The sequence below is a fragment of the Papio anubis genome, chromosome 8 (assembly GCF_008728515.1).
Source record: "Papio anubis isolate 15944 chromosome 8, Panubis1.0, whole genome shotgun sequence".
In the NCBI taxonomy this organism is placed as follows: domain Eukaryota; kingdom Metazoa; phylum Chordata; class Mammalia; order Primates; family Cercopithecidae; genus Papio; species Papio anubis.
Window position 1 is genome coordinate 130,927,865 of NC_044983.1, and position 11,136 is coordinate 130,939,000.

The 11,136-nt window shown below is 38.8% G+C and overlaps 1 protein-coding gene across 7 annotated transcripts in view; it reads left to right on the plus strand.

Annotated features, from left to right (window-relative positions):
- The window catches only part of KHDRBS3 (KH RNA binding domain containing, signal transduction associated 3), a 205,786-nt gene extending 196,218 nt beyond the window's left edge, over window positions 1-9,568 (plus strand). For 5 of the 7 annotated variants that reach the window (XM_009213634.4, XM_009213640.4, XM_009213639.3 and 2 more), the window contains 3 exons: window positions 255-1,387; window positions 1,806-1,864; window positions 9,273-9,564. In XM_009213634.4, the coding sequence (XP_009211898.1) occupies window positions 255-346 (92 nt within the window). In that variant the 3' untranslated portion in view covers window positions 347-1,387; window positions 1,806-1,864; window positions 9,273-9,564. Of the gene's footprint in view, window positions 1-254; window positions 1,388-1,805; window positions 1,865-9,272 lie in introns of all 7 variants that reach the window. The other 2 variants (XM_009213635.4, XM_009213641.4) reach the window with 1 other exon arrangement.
- The last annotated feature ends 1,568 nt before the right edge of the window (window positions 9,569-11,136 follow it).

An 11,136-nucleotide genomic window follows, 5' to 3' on the forward strand; every position in this document is an offset into this window, starting at 1 on the left:
GTTGGTTGCCATTTCAGATACAAGAACCGTTTTTCTTCTCATGCTGACAAATTTTGCAAGTGAGATGATTATTTTTCCTTGTGTTTGTAATTTATTTAAGTAAATTCCTTGTTTGTTTTTCTTTTCAGTACACCAGGGGTATATATTTTCAATATGACATGTACCTTTGGTTCAGGGCTAAGTTAGAGTCTGAAAAATGAAGCCTGTGGGATTCGTGGCAGCAATCTAATTGTGGTTCATCTTACTGATTGTAGGACAAGAAGAGTGGACTAACTCAAGACACAAGGCACCTTCAGCGAGGACAGCAAAGGGCGTCTACAGAGACCAGCCATATGGCAGATACTGATTGTACTGTCTGATGTTGTGAAATAGCCAATCTCCACCAGTCCTGTATACTGTTCAAAGTAATTTTTTTCTATGAACAATCCCTTTTTAAATAAATCAAAATGCTTAAAATCTGAATGGATGGAACTTAAAACTACTTTGTTGAAACATCAACCTGGGCAGAAAAAAAAAAAAAAAAAAAGACATGTAAAATTTTGTTATTTCCAGTCTGTATATGAAAAAATAGGTCATCAAAAGGAAAAAAAATAACTTTGATTAACTAGTGTTAAACAAAAAATAGGTTTACTAAATATGTTAATCTATTCTTTTAACATAAGCCTCACCTTTCATTTTAAAGGTTTCCATAGAATTTAGTTATTTGATCTTTCAGCCATATGCTAGTTTTTTTTTTCTCTTGCCAACATGCGTAAAAAGGGAAGCCAATTACAAGTGCTAATAATGTGGTATTCTTTTGTAACTCAAGTCTTGAAATGTTCTGTAGTGTTAAGCAAAGTCTCCTCTTGCTTGATACTAAATAAACTTTTGAAAGAAATTTTGTGTGTGTGAGCTAACAATTTCATGGGTTTTTTTTATTTAAAAAGGCCTTCATAAATAGTTGTAAACAGGGAAAGAATTCATTTAACAATGCTTGTCATAAAAGGGTCACACTAAACATTGTACAACTTATTTTAAAAATGGTATAAAATTAAATGTACCATTATATACTCACCATAGACTTAAATGCTGTTTAAAGAGTCCAAATGGTATCGAGCTGCTTGAGTGGCACGTTAAACTACGCAAAACCAAATCTTGTTTAAAAACTGGTTTTAAAATAACTACTGGATTTTCTGAAAAAGATGTGATCAGTTTTCATCTTGTTGAGCGTTTTTTCACTAGTGCAACTTTGGATTTTTTATGAGAATTTTGGTACCTTAATGAACACCTCGCTCCATGCTGGAAGCACTAAGCACAAAGCTTTTAAAGACTTTCTGGCTTGACTAATTGAGGTCGCACTCGCCAAGGCTGAGGATGTGTAACCCTTAAACGGTCTTCATTTTCAAAGGTAAATAAATCAAATAAGATTTTTAATCTCACTTAATTTATCTTAATATAACTAATAAAACCAGGGAGATTACAACTTAGCAAGTTTCATTATCCATTTTAGAAAAGTTTTAAGATCACCTAAATTCTCATTTTAAAAAGTTTAATTTGTTTTAGTAATCTAAAAAGCCTTAGTTTAGTCAGTTTAATTGGGGCCAATTACTCCCTATTAAACAACTGTAAAACCTCATAACTAGTTATTTGTAATACATTATTTGGTTAGTAATTGAGGGCACTTCTTAAAACTGACAAATATTTAATAAAGTTATTCTTTAATCATTAAGCTTTTTTAATTGTAGATTATGTAAAATGTTTAATTTTTATTTCTTGGGGGATTTTTTTCTCTTTATTTTGAGTAAAAAGGTCTTTTCTTTTGTTAGGAAATGTCAGCCATCTTGGAATGTCACAGGAACTGGTTGAACACCTGAAGCAAAAAAAGGTAAGTTTGCCTTTTTGTTCCAATTATCCTGAACTGTGTGGAAGATGAAGACAATTTCACGCTTATCTGAAGTCACATGGAAAATTTCCCCTGCTGATTTCCTAGTACAACACCAGTGATTATGTCAGATTAACTCCAAAAGTCAGAAAAGAAGCTTCCTGAATGTAAACAAGTCAGGCCCAGGAAGCTTCATTATAAGTGGCAGAGATTGGAGGCTCAGGTTCATCCTGGTATTTAAGTATTCAGATTACTTTCTTCAGAAAATATCTAGCAGTCTAGTCAATAGCATGAAAAAAATTTTCCAGATTATTCAGTAAAAAGAGCAATTTGCCAAACTTAATATATAGTATCTCAATTTTTGTTTTCTATGTGCATGCATAGGCAAAAAAAAAAATTACACAAATATGCTGGAAATTTTTGACAGTATTTCTCTTAGTCTTGTGGAAGCATGGTTTTCTGTGCTTCGGAATTTTGTCTCTGTTTTACATCCTCTTGGTTTTTTTTCTAAAGCATCAAAAAATAGTTTTCTATGTGCATGCATAGGCAAAAAAAAAAATTACTACTAATAGGCCGTGATCTTCCAGAGAGTCTTACTTTTTCAGTGTTTGTATTTGAGCTCTGCCAGTAACTGTGACTTTGGGCAAGTCTCACTTTCTCTATCAGTTCAGTGAAAATGATGCTTATCCCATGCACTTGTTAGAATTAAGATAATATCGTCAGAGTGTTTTGTAAGCTGAAAGTGATACAATCATGTAAAGTTTAATTGTCAAAGTTGTATTTACATATTTAATATATATGAAAAATATATGACCTTGGTTTTCCTTAATAGCCAAAATTAGCCTGAAATAATTAAATTACTTTTAGAAAGAAAACAATTCTCATCATTTTTGTGGACCAAACTAAGTTTATTGTATTTTCTTTATGTTTGTCTGTTTGGATTTTTGTTGTTGTTTGTTTTTCTCTTGTACGGAATGGGAATGTGATGTCCACCGCATCTCTGTAGTGTGTGATGTTATTGAAGTTTTTCACAACTTTTTTCTGTATTAAATAATTTTTTAAGGAGTTGGCATACAGAATAATAAATCCAGAATTATGGAGAGGTAGAGGGTCAATCCTCAGGTGCTCTTCAGAGTTAATAGGAAATACTGTACAATTTTATATTTCTTGTCATTTTTTCAAAGCATCCATAACTTTATCAGACTGTAAAAAGGGATTGTGATCCAGAAAGGTCCAGATCACTATCAGACAGGAACTTTCCTACTTGGCCTTCGAGATCTTCTCTTATCTGGCTGATGCTCCACCAGACCTGATTTTTTTCTGTTTCCATGGGAAGACCCTGCTATAGATAAGCCTGTCTTTTCATGTCTCTAAGAGCACATTTCATTGTTCCCGAATTGCTTCCTTCTCACCTTTGTTTTCGCCCCCGTGGAATTCATTTATTTTCTCATATGCCAGCATCCATGGAACATGAGCTCCATACTGGACACAACAGGGGCACTGGTCATACAAAGACTGGTAAGGCATGGAACCCTGTATTCAAATACTGCAAAACCAAATGGAGGTGACAGCCCATAACACACAACTTGCTGTCGCCTGTATCTTTGCATGAAGAAACCATACCCGTCCTTCAGAACTCAGCCCCATGCCCTCTCTTCCATGATGTCCTCACCAGTTAAATCAGGCTGTGATCCCTCCGCCCTCTCTAAAGAGCATACTTGGTTTATATTTCCTTATTTTAATATTGGTATCATATGACTTACATTGGTTGTAAGTTGCCATAACAGCCAAGCATGTGCTTATCACTTTCTGTAAATTATTTTATTGAATCCTCACAGCCATAAGAAGGTGTCATCTACATTTTAAAAAAGGAAGAAATTTAAGCTTCAGGAGGTGAATTTCACGCTTATGTTGTTCATGTACCTTATAACTGGTAGAGCCCCGATTTGAACGATTGACTTTAATCCAGAGTCTTTGATCTTAACTATGTTGTTACAGTGTCATTTTTTATATTACAGTGGCTCCTCCTTTAGATTCAAGGCTCTTTGAGAGAAGGAGCCTTTAATTTTTGTTACCTTGTTTCCCAGAGAGTATCTCACACAACGCTGAGCATGGTGAATGGTAACTGCCCCTTTCTCTCTCTCTTCCCCGCCCCTGCCCCAGATTCCTTCATGGAGTCTTTCACTTGTTTAGGTTCTGAATCTTCTTGTCTCGGGTATTCCAAGTCAAATCAGTATCAGTATTTACTCAGATATATCTGCTGAACACCTGCTGTGTTGCAGATGGCAGGAGGACAGTGATTAAGGACATCATTGTTGTCCTTGCAAGTGCCACACTCTACTGGGGAAACGGACAGAGACAACGTCTGCAGAGCTCTGACAGAGATACACGTGCTTTCTAGGCGCATGGAAGGGAGATGTGTCACCCTGGCAGGTTGGTCAGAGGTCGCAGAAGGGGCCCGTGGAGATATTAAGACCAGTAGAAGATAACCACACAGGGCAGGTCCTCTCGGAGCATCCATACTTCTGCTCTGCCCTTCACCCGCTTTGTGACCTTGAGTCAGTGACTTAACCTCTCTAAACAGGAGTCTAAACTGCAGGTTCCCCAGACAGTCGTGATACCTACCTTAGGGTTGCTGTGAAGATTAGAAGCATACCTGGCACAAATAAAGGTGTTCACTCATTGGTTGCTGTATGTAAATATTTGCCATTATAAGAAAACATGATCATTGAGGAAACTTCAGGTATATTAGATCATTAGAGAAAGTAAGAGATGATGCTGGCTGGGTAGGAAAGGGACATGTAATGAAGGGTCTTGTAGGTTCTGCTAAGAAGCACAAATTCAGTGCAACCATTTTCAAGTGTAGTGTCCTCTTTGCCTTTAAGCTTGACCTACTCCATTCCCTTGGGCAGATAGTGCCTCATTTAGTCTGTGTTCCAAAAAGAACTCTACAAACTTCTGTTTCCACTGGTTAGTGATTTTATAGCCAATCCGTGCCTTAAAAAATAGGTGCTCTCACTTTTTCATCCTCTTGTAACCATCTCTTCACATAGTTATTGGACAGTGTAAGGGTTTAGTAAGTGAATGGCATTGTCAGTGGTGATCAAGATGATTCCTGACAGGCAATGTTAGGAACGGTCAGCCCAGACCCAAAAAAACCCACACAATCGTGTGAACAGCACTACAATTTAGATAGTCTAGCTCTCTTGTTTAACTCAAAATTAAAGACTCTGGTCACTGTATACAGAGACAGGTTCCAGAATTTAAAAACTAATGATTTGAAGAAAAAATAAAACTGTAGAGTCAAAAGTTAAATGAAAATATGAGACGTTTTATAGAATATGTGATAAATTTAAGAAATAAAGTGTATTGTTTTCTGCCAAACATTATCTACTGTTTATATTGATATTCAGTGTTTTGTAGGGATAGAAAGGAAAAAATCCATACTTATTTTAAAAAAACAATCTATTTTATGCCTGATTCTATTTCTGATTGGGAAAGACTGCAGATCATTTTTCAGTCTGAATTTCACCCTCCCTTATCGATGGAAAATCCTGTCCGGTTGAAGTTGATTCTGACTGACATTCCTGTTTCAAAATCTCTGTTGTATATTTCAGTGATTAGCACCCATTGCTGAAATCATTTTTCAGATCTTAATGTGATGAGTCCTTCAGTGACTTTCAGGATAGAACTCAGCCTCCTTGGCTCTGAACATCAAGCCCGGTGTGATTCTGCTGCTGGCCTCCCCAGCCGCCTGGAGCACAGCATGCTCTGACCCCACCCCACTGTGGTCCAGCGCTGATGGATTGAAAACCATCTAGAGCTTTTCTATCAGTGCCATTCTCCGCCCGAAGTCACAGTTCCTTACCCCACTCAAATAAATGAACACAAATGAATGAACACAACTCTCACCCAGCTCTTGGTCTAGCTAGTTGTTGCTGGCCTATCCAGACTTCCCAGTGGAATTGAAGCATCCCCTCACCCTGGAGGCCCTCCCTAGCCCGCCATGTTCGCAGCTCTTCTGTGGACCCTCGTCTTACTCTATGAATTCTGCAGTACAGTATCCTGAGATTGGCTGTTGACCCTCCTTTCCTCCCACCAGATTGTCAACATCTTTAGTGCAGTTACCCTGTCTCACGCCTAGTAAGTGATAAATAAACAAGCCATCGGATGTCTGAGTGAATAAAGTGGATGTGGTAGCTCGGTGGCTGATAGTACAGGACGATGTACTAGGTCTTGTTTGGCCTTATTAGATTAAGTTAGTCATCCTTACATTTGAGGAGAACTTACCAGGTTATTAAGTTCTGTCCTGTGTGTTTATCTCATCTGAAGCACCGCTGGCAGGATTTATGTGTCTGCTACCTAACACAGTTCCTAGTACCTAACAGACAGTCAAAACAAAGAGATAGAATAAACAAACAGGTACCATTGTGAAGTGTGCGGGGATGGTGGTGTTATCCTGAGGCTAGATTTCTGTTCTGCTTGTCGGTGGGTTTTTCTCCCTGACTGCAAGACTTGGAAGTTCCTTAAAGATAGAATAACCATGTCTTATTGGACTTGTACTTCTAAATACTAGCACACTGCCTGGCACATAGACATAGTGGGAACTGACAAGGTGTACGGTGGGGAATGAACGAGTGAACAAATGAACCTATAATTCTGGAAACACTAACACTGAGCACTTTTCGGTACAGACAGTCGCTAATACATGTTCAGTAGAAACTGTACTTCAGATTTTGAATACGTATCTCTTCTGCAGGTAGCCATGGCAGTATGATACTCTTGCAATGCCAGGCACTGGCAGTGAGCCATTTTGTTTTTCACTTTGAGTACAGCATTCAGAAATTACTTGAGATATCAAACTTTATTATAAAATAGGCCTTGTGTTCGATGATTCAGCCCAACCATATGCAATGTTTAAGGTAGGCTAAGCTAAGCTATGATGTTTGGTAGGTTAAGTGTATCGTGTACATTTCCAACTTAATGTTTTTGACTTACAACGGGTTTACAGGACGTAACCCCATCCTAAGATGAGGAGCATTTGTATTCATTTGTTTTCTTAGTGGAAGTGTGATGTTTCTCTAATCAGTAGATTGTTTTCAATGATGAATGTGAAGTTGGAAAACTAAAATATGTCCTTTATTTAGTCGGTAATACATGTGCTTGGTACAAAATATACACACACAGTGGTCTTAATTCCCACCTTTACCCGCACACACCCACAGGCAACTCTCTGTAGTGATTTTCCTGTATCTTTCCCGAGATAGTCTGTGCATAAGTAAAGCATTTTTTTAAAATTATCACTATTTTTTACATAGAAAACATTATACCATTTTCTCCCCTCGTTTTACTTTGAAGTATGTCTTAGAGCTCATTTTCTGTTATTTTATACTAGAAAGTTACCTTTTTCTTTGTATTGGCTGAATAATATTTCTATGAAAGAGCCATAATCCAAACAACTACTGACAGAGATATAGTTAGTTTCTAATATTTTGCTCCCATTAAAGGCAATGCAAGAAGCCATGTCTATAAACATCTGTGGAATGAATTGTTAAAGTAGACTTACTGGGATTTTATAGATGTTTCCCATAGAGATCATGGTGCATCTTAATATGCTTTTGTAAAAGAAACCTATCTAAATGCTGTATGTTTGCATTATGATCTACAAGATTAGCTCCTGTGGCCACTCCAGAAACTCATCTGCCCAAAAGTTGGTTTAAAATGGTCTTCTATACCCAGCATGACGTCTGGCATGTGGCAGGCTGGCTACCTGTGCGATTTAGCAAGGAGATGCAGGGCGTGCTGGGTCCAGTAAGGACACCTCCTGGACACTGGTCTGCGTCTTACGGGGAGAACTGAAAGTCCTATGACCCTTCCTCAGACTCCTGCTGGTCTCCTCGCATTCCTGGGGCTTATTTACATCAGCAAGTGTATTGTTAAGGGCTGGCCCATGGTGGGGCAGGCTTTGTGGGACTATGGTAGCCACACCAGGGTAGCAGGAGAGGCCTACAGGCTCTCTGAGGAAACAGACAGGATCTCCCCTGCACGGGCATTGCCCACCCTCTCCTCTTCTCTGGTTATCCAGATCCTGCCATTTCTTCAAGATCTTTTCTCTCTCAGCCAGAAGAACCTTCTCTTCTCTCCCCATGAGAACCCTGGCTGAGGGGACTCGATTGGCAGATGTCTCATTCTGACCTGCTGGTTGACAGTTTGGAGCTGTGTAAATGTCCTTCATCCCTGGTATGCTCCTTGAGGGTCACAGGTGTGTCTGTCAAATTTCATAAACCTTAAAGCATTCAGCACAAGCCATTCAAGAAATATTTATTGGTTGATGAAAGCAGTGCCCTCATCAGTAGATTTCCTGTATTCAATGTGTAACTAAAAGATTCGCCTTTCAATCACAGTTTGCATCTGATCGATCCTGCCAGTGCTGATGCTTTATGCAGGTGACACTGAGATGCCCACTGTGTCCCTGGCGCTCTGCAGTAATAAAAGGCTAGAGAAGGGCAGAGATGGTGCAGAGGAGAAAGAGATGAACTTGCTCCGAGGACAAAGGAAGAAATAAAATCTGGAGTTTTGAAAGTCGAAATCTTGCAAGCCAGGAAGGGAGGAGAAAATGTTAAGACATAATAAGCTAATACAGGTGGGAGAGGAGGGTGTCAACCAAGACATGAAATGGCATCATTTGTTTTGGGAACATATAAGCAGCTGCTGGAATATAACGTGCTGGGAGAGAAATGAAAGAGATGCCTCTGGAGACATAGGAGGGGGCTGGGTCCTGTGGAGCCATCAGCGGTGTCCTGAGTTGTTTTCAGCACACTTTGTGGTATTGAACAGTTACCTAGGGCCTGGGACGTGTGACAGAGCCATGAGAAGTCAACATCACCACAGTGGCCATTTCTCCACTGCGATTGGGTGTTTTGTTTGTTTGTTTGTTTTTCTGATCACCAGCCAGTTTTTTAAATATCAGTTTTGTTTCGTATAGCACATCAAAAAAGGTTCTTTGGGGTTAGGTAATAAAATTTAAAATATATCTGAAAGTTCGGTCTCTTATCAGGTGACAAGAATGCAAGGACTCTGCCAGGGTGGACCCCTAGGAACTTATAGGTTAATATTTGAGGTTTTATGTAAAACAAGGCGTTACCATTCTGAAATCACTCCATAAATACCATAATGGATAGTAGTGTAATCATCATTAAACCAGTTAATCATTCATCTGTCTTTACTTAACACAAATATTTTATGTCCTTAATGTTAATGATTCTGTTTTGCTTTGTTTTCCATAAACATCCTTATTTCTATTAAGTGTCTACTTGCCTGTGTCCTCTAAACGCTGCCATTCCCAAAAGAGCATATGGTTATTATTAATTTCTTGATATATACAAATATATTTCATTTTCCTCTCTTTCAGGAACTTTCCTTCTATTTATGGACTGCTTAAGAATAGTCAACTCACCAACGTGCCTAGTCAGTAAATGAATCCACTTGGGAACTTGAAAAACATCTTAATTAATTTTTTGTTTGCATAATTTTGTGTTCTGTGACTTGTTTTTATTATATGGTATGCTTTTAATTTGGAGAACCTACTTTTTTGAAAAAAGGAAAGAAAATCTATCTTATTTTGTTGTCTCCCAATAACAAAAAGAGAGTGATTTGTATAGTAGTTAATAAAGGCTGCCTATTGAAATCTCTTCTACTTTAAACCTAGAAGAACAAAGTCTTGTTATTTCAGCACAGCTCTAAATTGTGTACACTTGAAAACCGTGTACAGCTGCAACTCACTGCAAGAAGTCAAGATTCTACACATATTCCACATTTGAAAATGATTTATCCATCTCAGTTATGGACCAATAAATATGAAAGCATTATGCAAAAAGTATTCTGTCACATAAAAGGTTAATTATAAAGGCTTCTGCAGGAAGCAGAGTGGCACGGTCAGAATAGAAACGTGATTTTCATGCCTCAGTGTAATTTGTTATGGAACACAAAGGTCATAATCCCTGTGGACAGTATTATTCTGTTCATTCTCTTTTCATCATTTACTAGTGCATTGTGATTTTAATTCAATACGCCCTGGGAGGATGTGTTTTATTTCTTCTGTTAGAAGCTCGCACAACATGTTCCCTGGACTTGGAATTTCAAGAACTGTCTTGCACATTGTTAAACTGTCGCTTTCTTGCCTCAAAGACACATTTTTTTGAGGCATTCACTTTTTACAGCATGCCATGTTTGGAGCATTATGTTAATCACAGAATGACTTCAAATAGCTTAGCTTTTTCTTATCCTCATATGCATCCTAAAACATAATTCTTTTGTACCTTTTAGATGTGTCCAGTACACATTTCCCCATCTCAGAAACGCATGGAATACAAGCCCGTGTGTTCGAGCAGTGGCTCTCTGCAGCGAGTGGGCATGCGAGAGGGAAGGGTGTGTGTCTATCATGAGGGCGAGCTCAGGGGGGCTACAGACAGCGGGGGAGCAGCTTCGGGCACCCTTTGGTTCAGAGTTAATTTTAAACAAGTAAGAACTTTAGAACATAAGCCAGACTACGGTAAACAGAAAAGAATTTGAACCTTCTTTTTGCTTGCATCCTTTTTACCTGCTGAATCCCTAATACAAATCACAAATCTACCAGTAAAATCCCATGGATTCAAACCTTCTGGCTTACCTTCTATCTGTCCCCTTCTCCTTGATCCCATTCCTACAACCTTAATTTTGGCTTATTTTACTGCCTACATTGTTTAATTCATTAAGCACATTATTGAGAACTTAACTGCTGGGTACTGTCTTACATACTAGAGAGAGAGCAGAGAAAAAAAAACAGAGGGGGTCTTACCCTGGAGAAGTTTAGATCCCCATGGGAGGGACAGGCCACACACCACGAGAATATCAGGTGCTGATGGAGCCATGGAGAAAATTAGACCGTGGTAACAGGAAGAGGGGCTAGACTTTAGTTTGAGTAGGCAAGGTAAACATTTTAGCAGGGACCATAAAAAGTAAAGAACTAAGCTCCATCAAGAGACTAGCAAGTGCAGAGGTCCTGAGGTGGGAGCGTGCTTGGGCACTTGAGGACCAGCAGCAAGAATGCCAGAGGAGAAGTAATGGAGTGAGCAAGGGACAAAGAATTAAATTAGATCAGTGGGCTGGTTGGAGGCCAGAGAATAAAGAAAGGGCCAATGTTGAGCTTTAATGGGAGCTGTTGGGCAGATGGGAGGAGGAATTGACAAGCACAGGACTAGTGTGATCCAATGTGTATTTTAACAGAACCACTCTGG